This window comes from Mustela nivalis (genome assembly GCF_964662115.1).
Source record: "Mustela nivalis genome assembly, chromosome: 12".
Taxonomy (NCBI): domain Eukaryota; kingdom Metazoa; phylum Chordata; class Mammalia; order Carnivora; family Mustelidae; genus Mustela; species Mustela nivalis.
The window spans coordinates 3,570,561-3,595,205 of record NC_139031.1 but is presented as its reverse complement, the minus strand read 5'-3'; the positions used below and the strand labels follow the sequence as shown (position 1 = coordinate 3,595,205).

The window sequence follows — 24,645 nt, the reverse complement described above, 5'->3', positions numbered from 1 at the left end:
CCGAAGTAGTGTTAGCCCATTTTTTTAACATAGGTTTGTGTTCATAAAAATAGGGATGTTCCATGGAATTCTGGAAAAAAAATCTTGATGATGGGGAAAAAATGGAGCTTATAACAGATGTTTTAATGGGCCTTAAGGGAGTAGATTTAGGAAATTTAAGTTAATAAAAGTCAGTTTCCAACTTAAATGTGTTTATTAACCTCATTGATTTTTTAAATTCAAGACCAAGTTTTTTCTTATTGCATTAAAAAAGCAGTGAGTCTAAAATAGAGGCGCTGAGGACTTTTTAATGAAATCAATTTTTGAAAGTAATGCTCTTTTTTTTTTCTTTCTTGCAATTCTGCCTGCTTGTCTGCCGAATTGCATATATTCTGACAAGGTGGGAGAGATATTTTGCAAACGTGCAAAATCCAAGCGTCTGTGAGATAAGCCCCAGGGAGGGTGGCGTCTTGGCTTGGATTATATCTTCGGTTTCTGCCTTGTCAGTCCCCTCTCGGCCACTGCCATCTTCCTGAGATGAGCCCTCCACGTCTCAGTTCAGGGGTGAAACAGCTGAAAATGTCCCGCAAAGGCTCACTCTCCTCCATTCTATTTTGATTTCCAACTGCTCAAATAACCTCTATTTAAATGAGGAAGATGGGCCTTGTGCATTCCCCAAAACTTCTTACCCTCTGGAAAACCCTTGGTGAGTCTCTGAATCGGCAAGCCGTTCCCCAGGAGAAAGAAGACCTTCAGGAGAGTCTTTGAGGCCACCTTGGTGCCATTTAGAATAAAGGACTCAGGTACATTGTTATTCCCAGACTGGAGCGTGTGTCAGTCACAGTGACCTGGGCGACTGATTAAAATACAGGTTGTGAGCCTGGGCCCCAGGTTCTTGATTTAGTTTGTTTGGGTTGGTGTACATATTTCTTATTTTTAACAAATTCCTAGGTGATCCCTGTGCCGCCGGTCTAGAGATCGTTCTTCGAGTGGATTGAAAATGCCACTTAGCACTCGTCCAATAAATAACTAGGGCATTCTTATGAACACATTAGTGATCTAGTACTCTCCAAGAGCCTTTTTCTAATGAAACTAGCAGGACTATAAATGTACCAGAATGAGCAAGAAATTGAGAAAAATGCATTTATTCCCAAAAGGAAGTCATTTTCAATCTGGCCATGTAATCTATAACATTAGTCTTCATTCACTGTAAGGAGTATCGACTCTCATCTGTAGGAAAGCAGGGACTGTGTTCATTTTAGTCCATCACTTTGTCCCTAGCACACAGCACAGTGATTGGCACCTAGCCTGCGTTCGAATATTTCCTGAGTAAGTAGGTGAATTGCTTTCAGTAAAGACTGTCATTAGCTCTACCATTCTGCATGCCTGCGTTTGGTTTTTGTTTTAGTGAGCTAATGAGACCTCCAGCATATGCTGTAACAATTCATTTCAGTTTGATGCTCATGCAACAAGCGTTTGTTCCAAGATCCAGGTTTAGCGGATGCACAGCTGGTCAGCTGTGATGGAGCTGATTCGCACGGGCTCGGCTCGGTGGCTCTGCTCTCTGCTCCCTGATTACCGGATGTGGCTTGAAACTGTGGGCTGCGTTCAGGTCTCTCCAAGGGCACTTGTTCTAGAGGCCACGCCAATGTGGCAGCTGCCACCCAGGAGGTGTCCTCATATGATGGGGTCACCCGAGTGCAAGAGGTCGGGCAGTTGTGAAAGGTGCCTTGAAGCCTCTGCCTGTATCACATCTATTCACATTCCAGCGGCCAAGGGAAGTCACTCAGGAAGTCCGTGGGGCGGTTTCGGATGCCTTATTTGAAGGGTTAGGGAATAAAAAAATATTTGCCGAACAACATTCCAATCTGTTAGTTTTGAACATGGAAATAATGTTTTCCTTTTTTTTTTTTTAAATAAAGATTTAGTTATTCCTTGAGAGAGAGGGAAAGAGAGAGTGCACGTGCACATGGGCGAGCTGGGGGAGAGGCAGGGGAAGAGAATCTCAAGCAGATTCTGGGCTGAGAGCAGGGCCTGACACGGGCTCGATCCCACGACCCCAAGATCATGAGCTGAGCTGAAAACCAAGAGTTGGGTGCTTCACGGACTGAGTCACCAGGTGCGCCTGGAAATAATGACTTCTTATCTAGAACCTCGTGGTTGGGAAATGTAGTGGTGCTCTCGGAAGCGGCCGCTTGTACTCAGGGCTGCGCCACCACACGCCTGAAGGAGCCGGTGGTCTTCTTGGAGCTGCTCCCTCTCGGCCACCGCTGGCCCTTGTGTTTCTTTTCACTCAAGCCCTGGTTGTTTGCAAATGACTTTTGACGGATGCTACTCCAGGCGGTTCCTCGACTCAAAGAATGGTCTTAAAGCTGGTAATTTGGGGCGCGGGGTAGGATGGTGAGGGTCGTGATTCTGTGAGAGAGGTTTCCAGATTCCTGCCAGCAGGCGTCCCGGCGGCAGGTGGCACTTGTCCGGCCCTGGCCTGCCTCACCGGGGCTGCTGGCCTGGACCCTCCGAGGCACCCACGGGGCCTCTGTGTGGCTCCTCTCATCCCTCTTTGCATCTTGCCGCCAAATGTGACGTGTGGACCCGGAGGCCCGTTCACTGCTGGCCTGACTTCCTTTTGCCCTGGCTCGCTCACCAGCCCCGTCTTTCTAGGGGGGATTACATCAGGGTCACACTCAGCCTCCCTCAGTGTTAGTCCTCTTGTACATTCTAGGAGCACCCTGGACCCCCTTCCATTTTATAACTGGAATCATTGTTAGTGGAGTCCGATTTGCTTTATTTTTCTGTAACTATTTCCACTGGCCTGCGCGTGGGTATGATCTACGAGGCAGGATTAAGTAACTCAGTCTCAGCTCTGTGTCCACTCTCCAGAGAAGACCCTGCATTGGAATGACCCTGTTTCTTCCTATCCTTTCCTAGTCCAGTTGTTGTTTTCAAGTGAAAACCTAAAACCCTTCTTGGGTGACACGATGTGAAATAGTAACAGTAACAATAATAATAAAATAAGTTCCAGAAGCCCCGTGTGAGGGTTGGGGCCCTGAACGTCCTTGCCCGTGTCACGTGTCATTCCGAATTCCAGAATTCGCCGTCGGTCACGCGAGAGCAGGGATAAGAGCTTTCTCTTCCAGAACACAGTCATCACCTCTGTTGGCTAAAGCAGGAGGCACTGGATCGCAGGGGCTCATTAATGTCACTTTAACATTAAAGGGAAACAGATTTGACTTAATTCCGGAGACTGGAGGGGTGCATGGCTGGAAACGGCGAGGAGCTCTGGGGCATCTCAGAGCCAAAGTCACGTCCCTTTTGATCTAATATTACCTAATGTATGAAAGACATTTCATTCAGGCATTGTTCTGTTCAAATGATCGCCGGGAACAAACAGAAACAACAGACTCTCTTCCAGATCGCATGCTCTGAAAATCTGAAGAGCCTTGCAAAAAGCTCGCGTAATGAGGACACGAGAAAAGACGGCGGTTGGTGCCTCCTCCAGGACGGAAAGAGATTGCTTGGATAATTTTGGAGGAGACGTTGGCATTACAAGCGAGATTTTAGAAGTACGCAGAGAGCAGCAAGGAATTTGTAGGGAAGAAAAAAACAGAGAGTGTTGACAGTGACCCAGAGCGAGGACAGGAATGAGGGACAGAGGGGAAGGAAAGAAAGGAAGAGGAGTGGGCGGGGGGGTGGGCGGGGGCCGGTGTCAGAGGCAAGAGGAGGGACAGCCCCCCCACCGGCTGGAGCAGGTGCTTCCTCTAGGCTGACCCCAGCCTTTGAGTTAAGTCTGCGGCTGTTGCAGGGACCCGGCCATCAGCTTGGCCTCCTCTGCGGACCAAGCGCCAGAGTGTGGAGGCACAGGGAGAGGCAGCCTGGTCGTCCTTAGTCGGTGTGGCACCAAGTACCAACACACAGGTGGACAATGGCTCTATTAAAATGCAAATAAAAGTGCCACGGGGAGATTCACAGCGCACTTTATTAATTATAGAGTCAGACCTTTTGTTGGGTTAAAATAAATGTTTCTCTCTACAACAGTAATTGTTACGTACCAACTTGAAAAGCTCAAAAGGAACTCAACGCCTGCCTTCATTTTCTGTTTTTCAGAAGCCGGGACTAAGCAGTCCCTTTTTCTTGTGCTGGACATTTCCTGTTTGTAAAGTTTGTAAAGAAGTCATGTTGCGCGGGCTTCCTGGCTCACAGGCATCTTGCAAAAAAATTTTTTTTCTTAAAGGAAAAAAAATAGAGACAAATAGAGTCAAGTTGGGAAGAGGCTCTGTCTGTATGCTACTGAGATACTGTTTCATTTCTCCCCTTTGATATGAGCACAAGGTGACATTACCCAGAAGATGCTGGCGTCCAGTGGCTTGGGGAAGTCCTCCCGTTAGCTCAGCGTGTGCCGCTGGTCATTTCCTTGCTCACGTCACAGCATCCGGAAGGAAGCAAATCTCAGATCGGGCTCTGCTCCCCTCCTTTCCCCCGCAGAGAAAGAAGACGTGAACTATGGGGTATAATTCTCTGCTAGAAATAAGAAAACCTCTTAGCTAATAAAAGCCATGCTGAGCCTGCGGAACTCAGGATACTTTTGTGTATTTTCACGAGGCTTAGCTTGCACGTGAACCACACAAAGGTCCTTTTATTGTCATTTAAAAAAAAAAATGACTGTCCACCCTATTTCGCAGCATTTGCCCAATTCCAAGGACTTGCCATATTTTTTGGTAAATTGGTGCCGGGGGAAAATAAACACACGCCCGCACCTTTGTTTAAAAAATAGGGGGGAACTATCCTTTGCAACTCGGTGGAAAAATGGGTCCGTGGACATGGTTTTAAGCAGTGCGGAGGGATCAATATCTTGACATGAAGTAATCCATGAGATATTTTCAAAAAAAGGAGCTTCCCGTAAGCAGGAGTGGGGTCTGTTTTGATAGAGCGTCTTCACGGTGTTTGGTGATGGGTGAGCCGAGGCGGTTACTGACCCGCGTCCTGAAACGCACCTGTATTTAAGTGCTCATCCGGAAGTTCTGCTGCTCTTCGGAACCTCTCCCCTATTAAAGGAGGAGGGAGGCTGGGAAAGCTACCGAAGGCGGTCAGTGAGCTAATCACGTATCAGAAACACAACCTGCCGTCGTCGCGATTCTCCGCAACTGCAGACTGGCTCAGCTGCATTTGTGGCTTCTGAGTCCTGGCACTAAAAATATTAAGTATTGGGGCACCTGGGGGCTCAGTGGGTCAAAGCCTCTGCCTTTGGTTCAGGTCATGATTCCAAGAGTCCTGGGATCAAGCCCTGCACCGGGCTCCCTGCTTAGCCGGGAGCCTGCTTCCTCCTCTCTCTCTGCCTGCCTCTCTGCCTACTTGTGATCTCTGTCTGTCAAATAAATAAATAAAAACTTTAAAAACATATTAAATATTAAAAATACACTGCCCTTGGTAAAGAAATGCTTCAGACACACGTGAAATGTGTGCCATCACGCATGTGTGTATTTACGCTCTGAGTCTAGAACGGTCTTGAGGGTGACTGGTGGAGAGCAAGGTGGAGGACAGTAGCAGACCTTGGGGAGGGAGGTAGCGGGCCCTCCGGCTGGAGGGGGCCTGAAAAGGCTCGGTGCAGGCTGCCTGCCCGCGATGGTTCTGGCGGCCTTCCCACTTGCCTCGGGGCTCCACCTGCTCGGCCCAGAGCCCCTCCTCCCTCCATCCCTGTTTCTCCTGATTATTGCTTAGGTTTGTTCTCTCTCAGCACAAACGTGCACCTCAGCTCTCCCTTCAGTGGGTCACGAGTCTTTGCGTTTCTTCACTTTACAAATAACTTTAAATAAAAATTGCTTATTATGTTGTCCGAATCATTTAGTTAAGATCCCAGACACTGACCAAATTGTAATTTGAATACCCACACGTTCACTTGAGAATGATTTTTTTTACGATTTTACTTATTTGAGAGAGAGAGAGAGAGAGAGCAAGCGTGAGAGGGGGGAAGGTGAGAGGGAGAAGCAGGCTCCCCGCTGAGCAGAGAGCCCGGTGCAGGACTCGACCCCAGGGCTCTGGGATTAGGACCTGAGCCGAAGGCAGTCGCTTAGCCACCTGAGCCACCCAGGCGCCCTGAGAATGATTTTTAAAAAGCAAGGGCCGCACTTACATCTCTCTGTGAGTGTGCACAGTTCTCTAAAGCATTGGGTATGATACGTAAGCTATTTCCGTATAAATACTCTATTTTGTATAAAATGTTAGTACAAGGAGTGTCTAATGCCATTTCTTACGCTTCCTGTGAAAACATACATGCAAATGTCTTATGTATGTTACGTAAGTAAGACCCCACCAGCATCTATATTTAGTGATGTGTCAGGGCCAGATGCCGCAGGGAGCAGCACGAGCTTCCCTTTCAAGTCCGGCAGGGAAAGGCAGCTTCCTCCCATCAAAAGCACAGCTGGGGCGGGGGTGGGGGGATGCCAGCAAGGTTTCCTATTTATCTAAATGTGATGACTTTTAAAGTGTCATTTTGTGGCTCTTGTAATTGCTGCCTCTGTCTTCAAAGTAAAGAGGGCTGGTGAAGATCTGTGCCCCCGCCCCGACCTGTAGGCGGGACATCTGCCTGTGCGGGAGGCCTTTTGCTGCTTCAGCCTCTTCAGCCTCTTGGCTATTGGGAGATTGGTTTTCCTTGTTTTCATGGTTGCCTAAATGTCTTTAAACCACTTTAAAATCGCACTTTTCTTCATAGTGGAGGGAAGCCATCGTGCATTCAACAGAGGATGGGTGTGGCAATATGTTTTAATTAAAACAAGACTACCCACTGGGCTGAGACTTGGGGAGAGTGTGGAAGGGACTGGAACTTAAGTCCTCCCAGGAGGCTTATGCACCAGCATCCGGCTTCTCCAAGTTAGGGACACTGGTGGGAAGAGGCAATTCTGGACCAGGCAGGGGCTTTCTTGGGGATATCCGGTCTTGGGCAGTGATGCCAGGAAATCGCCTTGGATTCAGACCCAGCAAAGGCTAGTGAGACCGCAGTATGGCCTTCCGAGTGGCCATGGCCTCGCCTTTTTATTTTTTTTAAACCTAAATCAAATAGTCATGGAAACCTAGATGGAGCAGGAGGGGTCCTCCCTGTGTCCGGGAAGGTGAAGTTGAAGACGCCCGCTTTGACCCGGCTGTGGAAGGAACAGCCGAGTGGGCAGATGCGAGCTTTCCACCTGTCCCCTCCTGGAGTTGCATCTCCTAGCTTCTGCGGAGAGCAAGTCGGGACAGATCTGTCCAGGCCGGAGGGTCCGAACAAGAGGGAAGGGCTGTGGGTGGGATCCAGAGGAGAAGGAAGCGTCCCCAAGAGCCCTAAGGAAGTCGGGGGATCGGACTGGCGGTGGAGATCGAGGGAGCGGTTCCCGCAGGCCCGAAGGAGCGATGCACCCGGGGACAGGGCGGAGAGAAGGCCGCCTGCGCCGAGTGGGTGCCGGGCGCCCAGGCATGCCGGGGACCCTCCACACAGGGGCGCTGGAGCACGTCTTACTGCAGCAAGATGCGCGAATGCGCCCCGAGCCCGGCGCCCTGTTTGCTGTGGCTTCTCCGCGCCCCATCCTCTCGGTCGGGGCCGAGGGGCGGAGCCAGCTTTGGAGAAGTTGCGGGCATCCCAGAGGCTCGGCCTCTGCCTCTGCCTCTGTTTACTGAAAACGAGCCGGGAGCCCGCGGCGGCCACAGAAGGGTTGGGATGGGCAGGGAGGAGCGCCTGCGAGGCCTCCGCCGGGCCTTGCCTGCTTGCCTTCCGCGACCCGTGCTTTCCCCTCGTTCCGAGCCCCGGGGAAGGAAAACGAAGCTGTTTTCGGAGCCGCGCTGGCCTGGGGAGCAGGGAGGGCTCCTCAGGCAGCGGGCGTCCGAGCCATCTCCGCGCAGCCCGCGGCTGCTGTCCCTCGCCCCACTTAGCACCCCTTGGCTGTTGTTGCAAGTTAGGCAAGAAAAGCCGGAGGGGCCCCCCGGGGGGGGGCGCGGGGAAGGGGGCGAGGCTGCCGCGGCGCGGGGTGCGAGCGTGTGGACGCGGCGCGCCGAGGATGGGCGCCCTCGGGGCTCTGCCCCGCCTCTAGGACCCCCGAGCCCGCCGCGTGTTCGGCCTGTGCCGCGCTCCCTTCCCGCGCCGCGGGGGGTGCGACCTCCCGCGGGGCCCGAGCACGCCCCCCCGCCCCCCCCCCGCGCCGCCAGCCCCCGCCGCCCCGGCGCCATTACCGGGCCGCGCCGAGGGGCCGGTGGGGAGGGGGAGGAGGCGCCGCGCGAGGGGCCGGGGCGGGGAGGGGCGCGCGGAGCGCCGCGCTGGCTCCTCGCCGGTCTCTAGGTGGTGCCAGTCCTGGGGCCTAGGCGTCTTCCCTCCCTGTGTGTTTGCGGGGGGTTTCTCCTTCCTCCCGCGCCGTCGCCGAGGCCGTCCGCGGCCGCGCAGAGTTGAAACGCGCGGAGGGCGCGAGGCGGCGCGCACAGCCCGACCCCCGCTCCGCGAGCCGCCGGGGGAGGGGGCGGAGGAGCCGAGCCCGGCAGCCGCCCGGCGGCGACTTGCGAGTGGCGCGCGCGAGCGGCGCGGCCGCCGGCTTCCCCTTCTCCTGCGGCTTCTTCCCTCTCCCCCGGAGGCGGCGGGGAGCGGGCGCCCGCGAGGGGCAGGCGGAGCCCGGGACGCCCCCCGAGGCGGCGGGCCAGGGCGCGGGCACCGATGGCTTCGCTGTACCAGAGGTTCACGGGCAAGATCAACACCTCGCGCTCCTTCCCGGCGCCCCCGGAGGCCAGCCGCCTGCTGGGCGGCCAGGGGCCGGAGGAGGACGGCGCGGGGCCCAAGCCCCTCGGAGCCCCGGCGCCCGCGGCGGCGGCCCGGGAGCGCGGCGGCGGCGGCGGCGCGGGTGGCCGGCCCCGGTTCCAGTACCAGGCGCGGAGCGACGGTGACGACGAGGACGTAAGAGCATCTTGGTGGGTGGGGGGCGGCGCGGGGCACGGGGCCGAGCGCTCGGGAGACGCGCCCGCTCCGCATCGGAGGGTCGGGGTCGCCCTCCCGCCTCCCCTCCCCTCCTCTGCCTCCCCGGAGCGCCGCGGACTCGATGCTCAGCGCCCATCTCGGGCACCGCTGTCCCGGAGCCGGGCTGGGTCTGCGGGGCCGGGAGTTGGTGCTCCAGAGAGCAGCGTCTGTGGGGTTGCGCTGCTGGGATGTGGGATGGCTGGGGGGTGTCGCCGGGGGTGTGGATGTCTCTGGTTACGGGAAGGTGTGATGCATCCAGAGGGGAGAATTCAGTCTGTGCTCACAACTTGATTTTCCTCCCTCCATGCGTTCCTCCTCCTTTCCCTCCCTGCCTCCTTCCTTCCTCGCCCCCCCCAACCCCTCTTTAAGACTGAGGAAGATAAAGTCCCAGGCATCCCACCTGTCACTGGAATCTAGGCGCTGTGCCCTCCAGAACCCACCCTACCCTGTCCCTTTGCTCACATGGCCTGTACTTCTCACCTCTCAGGACACTTTCCCCTCCAGTGCTGATTTCCTTTGGGAAAGGGGTACAAAACACTCACCTTTGAGGCCCAGCTTCCTGTCCCAGGGCCCAGCACAATTTTTGCTGATAGGAGTCAGGCCCTGCCTGTCTCCCACGCCCAGCCTTGGACTAGCAGCTCTACCTTAGACCTGCGTTAGGAGAAAAACTTCTTCAGGAGCATGTTTTCTACTCTCCTTGGGCTGGAAGCCTGGGTTTCAAAGGTTGAATTTGCATATCACCTTAGTAACTGATGACTCAGTTAGGACACTGAGATGGATGGGTCCAGCTTCCTCTCTTGATTCCTTCCAGCTATTACAAGGGCCAGGGAGGACCACAGGGAGAAGGAACTGCCTGATGAGCTATCCTCTTCCCGAGAAAAGAGAAAAATGCCAGACAAGCTCTCAGACTGGCAGGCAGAGCTGGCCTGGCTGCTATATTGTCCCTAAAGATATGCAGGGTGTGTTGGCTTGTAGAACCCAGTGCGTGTACCTTTGAGGAGTTTCCTTTCTGGGGGCAGTGGGCACGGGGCCTCACACAAGCCTCTCAGACAGCCGACCCTGACATACCCAGGGCGTTCCATGTTCCTGCACTGAGCAGGCAGTTGTGGTCATTCAAATATGTCTTGCCCTGGGCCACATTGTTTCACCATTTGTTAATAGTCCAAGGTTGGGGTGGGGGTGTTGAGAGCTTTCACAGGGATGATTCTGGGGGGGGGGGAGTCACTGAGGTTTTGTTGTTGTTGCTGGTCGTTTTGTTTTATGAATGGAGGACGTGAAGACTGATGAGGATGACGAAAGTTTGTGTGTGTGCACACATACAGACACACACCCCACAGCCTGTGTCAGGTCTTGCGTGACATTTTCTTCTTTTCTTTTGGATCCTCTCCCGACTCCCCGGGTTACATAGAGAGCGGAGAGATGTCCCTCCCTTCAGTGGGTCAGGTCCTGAGGGAAATGCATGCACTCTTCAGACGTTTGGTTCAAGAAACTGGAAGTCTTTGAGGAGGGGTTTTACAGGGGTTGGGGCACATTCTGGAGGATTAAAATATTGAGAATCTTGGAGAAGACAATTGAACTGCAATGCAGACAGAAATGATGCACTTTTTCCTTAAGTCAGACTTAAAACTGTGGAATTGTGTTTGTTATGCTTGGAGAACAATGCAGTTTCCATGTCCTAGGCTCTAGGTGTCGCTAGGAGAAAGGAAAGGTGACAGTTTCTGAATTTTGTTTCTGTTGATCTCCACCCATCTCTCTCTCTTTATCCCCTTCCATCTTAGTTTGGAGCATATAGTTCCAATTTCTTCTTTTCGGTTTGATATATGCCTAGAACTGTTTCTCAGATAAGCCGAGGGTTGAACTGAGGAACGAATTAGGGATCTGACATTTGCATATGATTTCTGCTGATGTGACTCTGACATCAGTGTTTTTTCCTGAAAAAATACAGAACAGTGTGTGTGTGAGAAAGAGAGAGAGAGAAAGAGATGTAGGTGTGGGTATAAACATAGTGTACATGCATATGGTGTCCTTATGAAATGCATACAAATATGTATGTATTTAAAATGTCCAATGAAATCAATGACGGAGGTTAATGTGCGTCAACTTCTTGAAAACTTTTGTGTGCTTGTCTCAGAAATGGCTGTTCAAAATTGGAAAAGTTATGTCTAAAATTTAGAAAAGATAAATGTACATATTAAATCACTTTTCCTTCGGGAACCGTAACTGTCTTCTAAGATAACGATTTAAAAAGATGGTAGAAATAAAAGCTGCTTTTCTGATACCGGCTCTTATAAAGAATAGAGAATTTAGAGCCATCATTTTGCTCCCCAAGTGTAAGCCAGAAGGTGTGCAGCTAATTAGGAGCGCATCGCTCATTATTCTTTGCGTGGTGACGTGACCTTTTCCAGAGTTTGGAAGCTCTGCCTGGGTAGGTGGGAGCTGTCCGGGGTGCTGAAACCTTCTCTGTGCAGCACCCCTCTGTCTGTGCATCCTGACCCTGGGGCTGGTGGCTTTACTGCCCTTCTGTGGCTTGTCAGTCCAGGAAAGCTGTTCCATGGTACAGAAACAGCTTTCCTGCCTTGGTCACTGAGACAGTGATAAACAGAATGCCTTTAAAATCCAGTGGGCTTTGTGCCTCCTTCCATCCAAAAAGGGGGGGGGAATGATCCGTAGTTCTTGACTTCTTTATGTGTGAATGCACACATGCCTGAATATGATGGCAAAGAAGTAATTCCCACAAAAATAGAATTTCGTAGTCATGAGATCTAGCAGAGAGAAATAAAATGCTGAGGTTGTACAGTGGATAATTAACTAGTATTGCATGGCACATCTGCACCAACTGCACATGGAAGGGATCTGCCTTCCCCCTTCCCAAAACCCCAGAAAAGCTTGCTTTGGGTGTGTCAGTTCTATGAAGTTCAGCTCTGAAATAGAAATGAAACTAGAATACCTTTTCTACTGGAGTTTCCTCATCAATCTTTTTTTTTTTCCCTTCATCAATCTTAAATTTATTTAAATATAAAGTCAATTACTTGGGCAGCCCCTCTAATGAATCAATAGCTATTTTGATCTTAAATTCATGTGTCGGTTTAAAAATAAGTTGACTCTTAAAGGAAATATTGCTAGAAGTGACTTTTAATAGAATTTAGCAATTTCCAATGGGAATTAGCTGTGACTGATTTTAAAATACGGGACTTTGTGGCTCTTCTGCTTGAGTGGTTCTGTTTTATTTTTTAAAGGACTTCAGAGCCCTTGGGCAGTAGTCTTATTGAGGTTACATTAGCATGTGCCTGTAGTCCTCCTTTTTAGTGACACATGATTTCCTAACAATACAAATGCGACGAAAACAGGATTTTAAATCAGCAAATTGGCCAGAGCAGGCACTGAGCAATGAGCCCCTGCTTGTGATGTCTGCCAGCCCTACAGGGCCAGTTCCACCACCCTGTATCGTCAGCATGATGGCTGTTCTTCAGCAGCAAGCCCGTCTTTCTCTCCACCTTGATTTTTCATTGGAATGATGTCAACATCCTGTGAATTTCTTCTTGGTATCTATCAACCTTAATGTTTTAAGTTGCTTGGCTCCACAGATAATTTTGTTTGCCTTATTACTTTCTTCTGCTCCAATTTTAATTTTTTTATATTTAATTTCCCAAATATATGAGAAAAAGCCTGAAACTTTCAACTGTCTGCTTGGTCCCATTATTGTCATGACCCATCTGACAATCCTGCACGTCCTCCCCTCCAGATATCCCAGGGTCGTTTGGGGCTTTGACTTGAGGAGAGAGGTAGAACTCCCATCGCATTCCTCATAATGATAGTGCCTACGAAGTAAGTGCTGTTACATGCTGAGCAGTGAATTTCATTCAGTTTCAGGGAATATGTTGTTGCCTGTACTAATCGTATTATCCCTTAATCTTTCTTTCTCTACTGGTTCTCTCTCCTTCTCTGCCTACAAAGGGAAACAAAGACCGTCTTCACTGCTCTGTATTACCAGCTCTGGCTTCAGTCCTGTTTTATTTTCTTCTGTTACCATCCACCTTCTCAATCAAGTCGTCTACAACAGATTCCACTAACGAGTCAATTACAGCCCTCTCCTCCTCGTCTAGCTCGGTGGCTTGCTGCAGAAATGCATACAGAACGTCATGGCTATTCTCTAAGTATCTTGACATAATGCCCTGTGTGATGTCTCTTTAGTCCTTGTTGTTATACCTTTGGCTCTTGGGGACCACTACTCTACACTTCCAATGTTTGCATCACAAGTCTTTCATGGTGCTGCTGGAACTCATGCCCTCTTTCTTTCTCAAGTTGGCCTCTGAGGTCTCTGTGACATCACTTCCTCCTATGCTTAATGTGGGAGCATGGGAGAACCTACACTCCCACGGTTTGGGTTTCCACTATTCTATTTTTTACCTTTCATACTTTCTAAAGATAAGTTAGATCTCAGATAAATTAGAAAGAAGGTGAAGGGAGCCGAGTATATCTGACATCATCTTTATTAGAAGATGACTAACTAGCTTTGTTCTCTAATATATATCCCCTAGCATTTCTTTTGAAGATATTTTGCTTTTCTCTTTTACTGAATTGTAGACTTGGAAGGACCTTGGTGAGCACCATCCTGATCTCACTTCCAGGTTTTTGTTCCACATATCAAACAACTAGACGCTAGACTGTTTTTGTGATGATGGCAAGATGGATACATGGAATAAGTCCCTAATACTTCCCCCCTTTATGTCTGCTTATTCCAAACATCTTTCCTCCTAATCCTTTTATTTGTCGTGGTAGTATCGCCATTCCTTCCATCTCGAGCGTGGCATACAGGGTGTGAAATCATGTCCAAATAACATTTGCTCAGTATTTGTATTTCTTTTTTGTTCCATTAGATATTTCAGTAGATAAGCTTTGAGGTCCCATTAGGAGTTTAATGCCCTATAAAACGATGTCCTAGCACCCTGCTGGATATAGTACTTGTTCTCCTGAAAAGTTGAGTTTTTGTGCTTCGGAACATATTTTAAATGCATTGGAATCGTTGGCCATGTAAAATAGTCTCTCTGAAGTGCTTTGGTGAAACCAATCATCACTGAAGTCTTGCAAATATAAGTCTATAAAGAACTCGCTGAGGGACGCCTGGGTGGCTCAGTTGGTTGGGCGGCTGCCTTCGGCTCAGGTCATGATCCCAGCGTCCTGGGATCGAGTCCCGCATCGGGCTCCTTGCTCCGCAGGGAGCCTGCTTCTCCCTCTGACTCTTCCTTCCACTCTGTCTGCCTGTGCTCGCTCTCATTCACTCTCTCTCTGAAAAATAAATAAATAAAATCTTTAAAAAAAAAAAAAAAAAGAACTCGCTGAAATTATCATACATCTATAGCAAGATTGTATAAGATTTTGCTTACTCTCTCAGCACAGAGAAGGTAGTCGTAATTAGAAGATTGTCTAGATTGAAGGAAGTCATACTAGTGACATAAGCAAGGTCAGTGCTCGCTGAACGGTGGGTGAAGCCAAACACAGCATCGTAACCACCGTCCCTCTGCACCCACCTTGTATTTTTAAACGCCTCTGAGATACACCTCATTCTGTCTCCGTAGTTACCTTGGCTAGGGAAGAAAAGCCCAGCTACCAAAGAGCTCATCCGCTGGCTTGAAAAATTAATAAGGATAAAACTAATTACTTTTCAGCTGGATGAGTCAGGTGTCAACAGTGAATGGTAGCAAACAAATATCAGTGTGTTAACAAGCCTTTGGTCTCTAGAGCCAGTCCCAAAAGTATGTGTTTGCTTAAAGCCCAAGTTGTTTGTGGAAAGTGAATATTATGCCTTCTCCATGGGTTTGAGTCCTGAGTAGCAGTAAAATATGTTGAGGTGGGCACGGAAGCCTACCTTATTTGGTATGCCTTTTTTTTCTCCAGTGTTGCCAGCACACACTTTTAAGTAATTTACTTGTATATGTTACCTGTGGATTTAAGGAGGTCTGAAGAATTAGAATAACACAATATTAATTTATATTTTTGACAATGGAACCAGTCCATTTATCCCCATGAGATTAATACTCGAATGTCACTGTGTAGACAAGAATTTTTCTAGATGCTGGCTGTGGATGTTTTTTCTTCATAAAATAGAGCTTTTTAATTTTGTACCTAAAGCTCTTTCTTCTGTAGAGTCAGAATGATTAATGAGTTTAATTTTTGCAAGCAACTGGCAGGAGTTGCTGAGTAAGATGTACACGCTGATTGTATATAACCCCGTTCCTTTTAATTACTCTGACGATAACAATGCATTTATCAACTGCATGCAGAATGCTTCTCGGCAATATACGATATTGATCCCTTTTGTGAAGTGCTGCCTATAAAATAATGTGTACAGTAATCCCCTCAAAATTAAATTCTGCTTAATAAATTTACTGTTAAGGGCACTGACTGCCTATTGCCATGGTATCCTTTGCTTTGCTTTCATGTTAAGCACGTGGGCTTGGTTTTTTGTGTACAAGTCAAATGGGAAATAAAAGGGGGTTGGTTGGGAGAGAGAAAACCACTCAGACTTTCTGGTTAATGACTTTCGGGACATTTATCTTTAGAATGATCTAGCGTTGTGAAATCATCTGAAATAGAACATTTTAAAATTTGATAACCTCTAATTTTACAAATGAGAAGACTACAAGTAATTATGTGACTAGTATTTGGCAAATCACTTGTGTTCTCTGGACCCCAGAGGAACTCAGCCTTCCATTCCCTCCTGTGTTCCTCTCAGTATACTCTGCAGCACCCTAATTGAGTGGAGGAATTAACTTAATTATATCACTGAGTTTAAAAAGTACGAACATTATGATATCTAACAGCCTCAATTAATTTGGTTCCAAATGGATGCACTAATTGCCACAGGGAAAAACAATTTGGCCACAGTAGTGTAAGACTTTGCCCTGACTTGGTTTCCCCAATAGTTGTATTTATTCCCCCCCCACCCCGTGTCTTATTTGCTGCTTTTCCAGCAGCAGCCACATCTGTCTGGAGCATAGGACGTGTTCGGTTTTGCCCCATGAGTGAGGAAGAAAGAGATAGAGATGTAAGTCTACGGGAAGACTAGAAGCCAGTAAGACCTATGAGGCGCAGATGGCAGAATTCCAGATGCTGAAAATGCTGCGTCCCAGAGTCAGAGCACCTTGGGGGGCGGTGATGCTGGCAGCAGGTACTGGGGACGGACGCCTCGCACCAGCACAGGGCAGGGGTCAGAACTCGTAGGGATGCCAGGAAGAGGGGCTCCTGTAGCTATAGGTGTAATGTTCTCAGGGCCTAAAATGGGGCCGAATTTGAGAAACGACCAGCTCCCTTTCACTCATCTCACATACGTACATAAACGGCTTGAAGGCATTAGGATCGTTCTAGCAATATGTCACGTAGTAGGGAAACACACTCACACACACACTTTTTTTTTTTTTTTTTTTTTAAATTCAGAAGGAACTTGGATCTTCTGGGGCATCACAGTCATTGTAAAAACAAAACAAAACAAAATAGTATGTAAACTTCCTAAAGGGCTCTGATTTTACTTAATATCAACTTGTACCTTAGATAGTTTTGGGTCAACCTTAATGTGCTTCTGTTAAAAAAACAAAAGGGAGGGTGGGGACAAGGGGATATAGGCGTCTTCCCCAATTTGGAGTTGAGAAGACCAAGTAATTTTTTTTACCTCCTGTTGCTGGCTGTCTGGGAAGATTCATTTTACAGACAGAACCACTGGGATCTACCCAGCAGCTTTCATGGAGCATTGGGAAATGCTCCATGTGGTGTGTGGTGTGTCCTTGTGGTGTGGTCCTTGATATGTTTCTATAATTGTGTGTCCACTGTGCTTTGTACATTGTATCCCTGATGTACTTAAGGTGGGGGAGGGGGCGGGAAGCGAGTAAGTAAGCAGCGTTTGGGAGGAACCACAGATAAGGGGCCCCATATAAGGAGAGGAGGGGGTACAGCAGAAATTAAAGGAGGGAAACCTCCAGCGTCCAGTCTCTTTAATCACTTCCCTAGTGCACTCAATTTTCCAAAATTCATTCTAACCTTTCATATGCCTCATGCAACCCCCCCCCAAAAAAATAAAAACCAAAAAATATGAGAAACCGTGATAAAAGTCTTGAGGGGTGAAGTTATCTCATCTCTCTGTGAGACCTGTTAGAGTTGCAGGTGTGCATGGCCCCACAAGGGACCCCGCCGCGGTGTGAAGGGCTCCAATTGCTCGAGATGCATTCCTTCCCTAATTGTTTTAATGTGATTCATAAAAAGATGCAGCAAAATTTAAATGATACAGAAGTTCAAAATGATACAAAGTATCAATTTCAAAACCACATCTGAGAGTGCGTGTATGTATTCTTATGTATATTCCGCTCATAAGAGAGCAAATGGGTAAGTGGAATTATTCATGCTGAGGCAGATTGCTGTATGAACTGGCAGCGGAAAGCATTGGTAAAGGAAAGCAGAGGAACTCTTAGGAATTAGAACCAACGGGCCCATAATCATCTGGCTTCGGCTCAAAGTTGTATCTGTGGATAGAAATGTGCATGATGGTTGGGGCGCCTGGGTGGCTCAGTGGTTTAAGCCTCCACCTTCGCCTCAGATCATGGTCTCAAGGTCTTGGGATCGAGTCCTGCATCAGGCTCTCTGCTCAGCAGGGAGCCTGCTTCCCACCACCCCACCCCCACCCGCCTCTCTGCCTGCTTATGATCTCAATCTCTCTGTCAAATAAATAAATAAAATCTTAAAAAAAGAAAAGAAAAGAAAGAAAGAAATGTACATGCTGGGCACTCCAGGGATCTTCCAGATCCTTCATCTGAGGTCCTGGTCAACTGTGGCCACAGGTGACAGTCATCTGTATAGGCTTTTCTGTGCACAGTAATTGTTCAAATCTCAGATCCTTGGCAATCGTTAGAGCCGCTGGATCCTTTTGCCCTAATTTCTCAGCTTTAGCCATTAGGCAGTCAGTGACAGGAGGGATACACTTGGCAATCAAACAGTCTGTCATCGACTGTCCTGAGGTTTGGGTCAATGGAACGGTTGATAAAGCTGGCATCGGCCAGGCCGTGGTGAGGTGGGCGCGGCTGTGTTACGTTGCAAGAATAAGCGGGAAGGGCGTCGAGGGATTTCTCTTCCCTTGATTGCACTGGTAGCTTTCTTTCCTTGGTTTTTGGGTTTTCATCTAACCTTCTCTTTAAGTGTCTGGTCTGAGTCTCAGCATCCGCGTTCCTGGTCAGATACTTCCGTGCTTTCCTTTGCTTCGCTGTGTTCACGCGGCGCTCTTGTTTCTTCCGGAGATGCCTTTCCCAATCTGCGCTTCCCTGTAGCCTCTGCTCACTGGCCCGCATCACTGTGGCTTCTGAGAAAAGACAGAGCTGCCTTCACATCTCTGCAGTCGACAAAGCCATGTGGTCCCTGTCCTCCCTTCTCCTTCTGTTCACGCCTCAGCGGTGACTTTCCTCTCCGCCCACCTTTACCGTCTTCCCGGGAATCTGTACGGGGGGATTGCTGTAGTTTTCTAGGACGCTCGGGCTGCACTGTAGAACCCTGGGCTGCCTCACCAGGGGAGCTCTTAGGTCCTCCTCATGCTCTTTCTAGCTTTTCCCATTTGCAAATGTCCCCTCTCCATGGCCAGGCGGGAGGGAAGTACGAACAGATGGATCCCAAGTGACTGTCCCCTGTTGGCCGCACCCCACGTGAGCCCCCTCCCACACCGGGCCATGCCGCCAACCATGACAGCCCCTGAGGAGTATGGGCTCAAACAAAGCTGCTGTGCCGGTAACGGTGGAAGGAGGGATAGGAGATGTCCCTGGGCGAGAAGTGGAGGAACGGGGCGGGGAAGTCAGACCGGTGCAGACTTCCTCAAACGGGCCCCGAGGCTAGCTGTTGGAAGGGGGCCGGCTTCTCCCCTGGGTGGGTGCGGGGGGTCTTAGGGCGGCTCTGCAGGTACTTCGGGTCTCGTGGCTCCCCCCAGCCCCCGCCGGGGGGTCGTGCTCCCCTGTGTCCTTCCAGTGCGGGGCTGTATGCGACGTGGGCTGATGAAACGGGAGTGACGGCGTGTGGCCGCTTGGCCTCGGAGACCTGGAGAACCGGCCCAGGAGCCGCCGGTCGCTCCTTCCTTCTGCCGCGGACACCAGCAGGATTTCCGGGAGCATCTGTCCAGCGGGGAAGACGGAACTGCGGTCCGTGCGGCTGCGGCGGTCTCACTCCCGCGCCGCCTAGCTGGAGCCCGCAAGGCCGGCGGGGCGTGTGTTAAAGCAGGTGGTCGCGCTGCGTCGTCTCTAGGCCTCGGTTCCGGCCCCAGCAGTGGCAGAGCCGACACGGGCTACACTCGTCTGCGCAGTTTCACTCTGCCTTCGCGTTTCTCACCTATGACGTTTTCATCCTCCAAGACACCGAATTGGAAATTCCTTTGGGGCGGACAACAGATGTCGGGGGGCGTGAGTCTGACTTTATTGGGGGGGGGCAAGTGGGACCGGTTCCCTGAAAGACAGGTGCACGTGCTGCTGGTGTGGGGGCGCCGGGCGTGTGGGGCGGAGCCGTAGGAGGGGGCGCGTATGTCTCTGGACAGCCGTGGCGGAAGCCAGCGTCGGCTTGTGCGATGTTGCTCAGGGGGAGAGTCTCTGAGTCGGGGCTCTTGCCTTTGGTGGGAAACTCTTCAAGTCAGAGAAGTGGCAGCTCACGTGGAGAGGCTTTGACGGTTCCCGGTGCAGAGAGCAGTCTGGTCCCTGGGTCCATCCTTGGTGTGTGCCGTGCCCTTGCATCTTCGTGATTCAGGACGAGGTTTTTTGCCCCGAGGGAACTGAAGGGTCTTACCATTGGCATAAGAGGAAATGTCAGCCAGAACATCTGACTTTCGCCTCGTATCAGCATTTCCTCCCCGATCAGCCTCCTGCCGATGACCAGTCGATCTCCGTCTCGTGTGTGGGAACATGTCATGGGTTTCTCCTCTTCTTCTTCTTCTTCTTTTTTTCTTTTTTCTAGATCTTTTAGTTCCTCTCCAATTCAGCCCCCAAATGACAGGTTATCTCTTAAAGGGAGAAGGGGACGCCCCGAGAGACGGGGTGCTGTTTGCATGGAAACGGGAGCTGGCGGTGACAAGCAGGGACATCCGGCTCCCTTGCAGGGCGGCTGGCCTTACTGGACACGCAGTCGGTGCTGCTCTCCCTCCTTGCTGTGCTGTGGCTCCCACGGGCTCCTGTTCCCGCAGGCATGAGGACAGCCCCGAGCACAGTCCCAGTGCTCCGGCGCCGCCTCCCCGTGCTCTTTCCAGCCAGGCCCCCTCTGCTCCGGCAGGTCTGTTTCCCACGGCTGAGGAGGAAGCCGTCTTGGTCGTGAGGTCTTCTACTGCTCTTGGCGCTGACCACAGTCTCTAAAGCAGGCGGGGACTTTGCTTGGTCATTTCTGGCCCTCGGGGTCGACCACGTCCTCTTACAGACACCATTTTCCTACTGTAACGGACTCCCAGGGAAGGCTTCCCTTCATCACTGAAGCTCGGCTCCCTCTTGCCCATCCGTTTCGTGGTGGGCAAGCCAAGTCCATTGCCGTGTGCCCTAACCTCCCTAGGACGGCTGCTCTCAGCGTCCCCCGCCCCACGTGATGGCCACCGGCCACTGCTCTGCTGGGAAGCCTTCAAGGGCGCCTTGCTTCTCTCGCAGTACAAGCCACGGTTCCTACAAGGACTGAGGCGCCCACAGCAATGTGCCTCCCTGCTCCCACCCTGTGGCCTCCACGCTGGCCGCTCCGTCTGCTGGAACGTCCCCCCCAACACGTGTCCTTTAAGGCTTTGCCAAGGCATTGCTTTCTCAGTGCAGTCTCCACTGCCCGCACTATTTAAACTTGCAGTTCACCCTCCCCTCACTCCTGGGGGTCTCCAGACCCTGCTCAAACAGAAGGTATTTATCACCTTCTGGCATATTGTAGAATTTTTCTTTCTATGCCTGTTTTATTTTTGAACACCCCCCCACCCCGCCATCAGAATGTTGGCTGAACTCGCATAAGGATCTTCGGCTGATTTGTTCTTGATGTGTCCGGGCTTCCCGGGCAACGTCTGGCCCGGCCAGGGTTCTCAGTGACCGTTTGCCCAACGGTGAGTGGAATGAACGGGATCCTAAACTGAAAAGTCTCTCTTTGCGTCCGTCTGAATAATCAGGTTCCTTTGATCCTGCTCCCGGAACTCCTTTTGGAATTGAAAGGTTCTAAAATTAGGGCTCTGAACCTGTACGTGGCTGCATACAGCCAGCTGCCAAGAGGTTCTCCTTTTCAGGACTTCATTCGTGACTTGCTTCTGACGACGCTCTTCCTGGTGGTCCATCCAAGTCTACAGTCGAGAGGGTAAAACAGTTATTAGGGAAACAGGAGGCTTTACCCTGGGGGGACCTGCTCAAAATGTCAGTATTCAGCATTTGTACTATTTTGTCTGAATTTAAAAACAAGTGTGAGTCAAGTATACATTCTCTATGTATGACTATTCCTGCTGATTTCTGTTGTGGCTATCAGCAAGAGTAGTCGGAGAGAAGGCCCTATTAGAGAAAATGTGGATCTTCGAGAAGAGCGCCCTGTAAATATACGAATATGGTAAATTGTGCCTGGTTAGGAATTTTTATTCCCTGGGGTGCCTCGGTGGCTCAATCAGTTAATTGTCTGCTCAGGTCATGATCCCAGAGTCCTGGGATCAAGCCCCACTTCGGGGTCCCTGTTCAGCGGTGAGCCTGCTTCTCTCTCTCCCACTCTCCCTGCTTATGCTTCCTCTCTCACACTCTCTGTCAAATAAATAAATAAAAATCTTTTAACAACAAAAAAAAGAAATTTGTATTACTGAATTCTCAATTTAAGTGGAAAAAAAAAAAAAAACATAACTCCACATCCAGAGATGTGACCATCTCTCTTTCTGGCAGATAGAAAGTCCAATCGGGAGTCTTTTGAACTGTGTGTCATTAGAGCGATGCTAAAGTTCCCAGACCAAAATGCTCAGTTTTTGCCAGAACAAGTATTCCTGGATTCTGTAATCTATTGGAAATTGCGTGGGGCTCTTAGCTGCCTATGTACCCATTTTTATGATAATATAATCAGGACTTATCAGGCAACCAGGAGGTGGCCGAGACAGGCGACCAGACCTGTTTGATCCTGACTTAGTGCTGCCCCCCTAGCTGAGTGGCCTGGCTGGGGACAGCCCCCTCCAGCTGCCGACTCCAGGCCACAATGGGACACTTGGATTGAGTCTCTGTAAATAAACTGCAGGGTGAAGATTGGCGATTTTGTTCCTGTTGTCACACGGGGTTGACGTGCAAGTATGCCGGTGAGTGCTCGCGGATCCTTCCCAAACAGGGCTGAGCTGTTTGACGACAGCGAGGAAGGCACACTGGCCATCCCCTCAGATATGGCCTGTGTCCCGGGCACACTTGGGAGGGGTCACCAGAGACCTGCAAGAGGGCTGCCTCCTTCATCCAAACACAGGCTAATAAGCATGCGTCGTTCTGGAAGCGTCGAGGGAGGCCAGAGTATACGCAATTAGAGCGAGACGACGCAGCAGATAATGAGGAGACGCTGGGCCATGCAGGGTCGGTTCTCTGGCGGCGGCGTCCAAGTCGTCAAAGTGCCTCCCAACACTTACGCCCACCAGACTCAGAGAAGCCCATTTTCTGCTATGAGTACTTTAGGAATGGGACTTAATGCACCGAAGTTCCAAGTTCCACATCCAGTGCCCGTCCAGGGAGAGGGAAGGGTCTGTGCACGCCCCCACCCGGGTCTCCACCCCCGAGAGAGCCCAGTGAGCTCCGGGTGCCCGCAGAGCAGCTGGCCACTGGAGAAGCAGCCAGGCCAGGGTTCCACCCAGGAAGTCCCCCGCCGTCCCTCCCTTTGTGCCTCAAAGGAGTCCGGGTGTGTGATTTCAGGGGCTGGGCTGGTCCCGGTGCCACCACACTCAGCCTCTCATACAGGAGCGCGGTCACCTGCCTGCTGACCATGAGGACAGGAGAATGGCCCAGGGTGAGGAATGAGGTCACAGGGTCTTCGGCAGGAGTCCAGAGGGGGAACCTCTCAGATAAGACATCGGTCAGCTCGGCACGCAGAAGCAGGGTAGGGGCGAGCGTGGCGAGCAGAGGGTGTTCGGCACGCAGAAGCAGGGTAGAGGTTGTTCCTCTGGGAAGGTCAGGCCTGTCCCTTTAGTGCCGGCTCTGCTGGCAAATTCCCATTGTGACTGGATCGTAGAAGCCAGACCCCATCTTTGGTTTGGAGATGTGATCTTCCAGCCCTCCTGCCTTCCTGGAGTCCTAGGGTCCCTGATGAGAACCAGCAGGGAAGGAAGAACAGGGGACAGAGCCAGGGGCCCTTCCTTAAAGCAGCCGCACTTCTGAAGTACATACTTGTTTATGCAGGTTCACGAGTGCTGGCTTGTTGGTGACGTGAGCTCTTGAGTGACAGCCCGGCTATCCCAGACGCACAGGCAGCAGCAGGGCTGCGTGCGGAGCTGGTGTGACCATTCACAAAAACGTTGTGCGTGGAATTCAGTGCAGCACGCGCCGCACATCCCGTCACACCAGGAGGGCTGCACGTCCTTGCTGGTGGCCATGTGCCTAGCTTCCTGGGGGCGTCATCACAGGCAGGGGACCAGGGCGGGTGGGGCCACCGCTGGGGACTCCGACTGCCCGAGCCTCCGTTCCGACTTTGCCCACCATGTACTCCTTGTTGAACCCCAGTAAGAGAATTCCCTGCTTTTGAACTTCCTTTAATTTATGAAATGGGGCCAAATAATTACAGTGTCGTTCTCACCAGTTTGTTGTGAAGTTTGAGTTCGTACGGGGGACACACTCAGATGACCACGTGACGTGCCATGAGTGACTGCAGCGGCACGAGGCTGGTCTTGCGGGACGTCGTTGTTCTGGAAAGGGAGGGTGGTTGCTGGTGTGCCTGTAGGGCCAAGCGGAGCGGACGGAGCTGGAGGTGTGGAGAGGGAGGGGTCGCGGTGGCCCCCCCTCCCATGGTCACACGTGCCATGCAGTACTAACCGTGTACTTGAAACCTAACTGGAGTCCTGATGGGTGGGGGAACTGAGGGCTCTGGTTACGGCAGCTGAACGGATGGGCCAGTGGAGCCCGAGCGAACCACCCTGTCCCTCCACGTGGCTCTACTCTCCATCAGCCCAGTGCTGCATTCCCAGAGGAAACACGGGAGTTTGAACAAGACGTCCTAAGTCAGGCTCCCCACCCAGGAGGACAGTAGATGAGCAAGCACAGTCCAGCCCCTGATGCAGCAGCACGGGCTGTCGTCCCGACAGAGAACACAGACTCGCTCTCCAGGGCTGCTCACGAACCTCCTCCAGGGCCAGTAACTGCCTTCAAATTCAAGCGGGAAGGGGCACTGGGGTGGCTCAGTCATTAGGCATCCGCTTTCGGCTCGGGTCATGGTCCCAGGGTCCTGGGACGGAGAGCCGCGTCGGGCTCCCTGCTCAGCGGGGAGCCGGCTTCTCCTTCTGTCTGCCCCTCCCCCTGCTTGTGCTCTCTCTCTATCAAATAAACACATAAAAATCTTTAAAAATGCAAGTAGGAAATGTTTGTTGAGAAACGTCACTTCCCTTGGAGACCTTTTTATGAACTACGTTACCTGGTAAGTGCTCAGCACGGCGGCCGGGACGGGTCCCGGTGGAAGACGCGGGAGAACCGTTGCTGCGCCAGCCGGAGGCGAAGGAGGTTCTTAGGCCGGTGGCCCAGCCTGAGAGTCTGTGG

General features: G+C 51.1%; 1 protein-coding gene across 3 annotated transcripts in view; it reads left to right on the top strand.

The window, feature by feature from the left end:
• Window positions 1-24,645, top strand: part of DPP6 (dipeptidyl peptidase like 6) — an 841,237-nt gene that overhangs the window by 196,068 nt on the left and 620,524 nt on the right. Inside the window, exon 1 of one of the 3 annotated variants that reach the window (XM_082692923.1) lies at window positions 8,259-8,881. The exons of the other annotated variants lie outside the window; for them this stretch is intronic. Within the exon in view, the coding sequence (XP_082549049.1) occupies window positions 8,645-8,881 (237 nt within the window). The 5' untranslated portion in view covers window positions 8,259-8,644. Of the gene's footprint in view, window positions 1-8,258; window positions 8,882-24,645 lie in introns of those variants that run through there. 3 annotated transcript variants of the gene reach the window in all.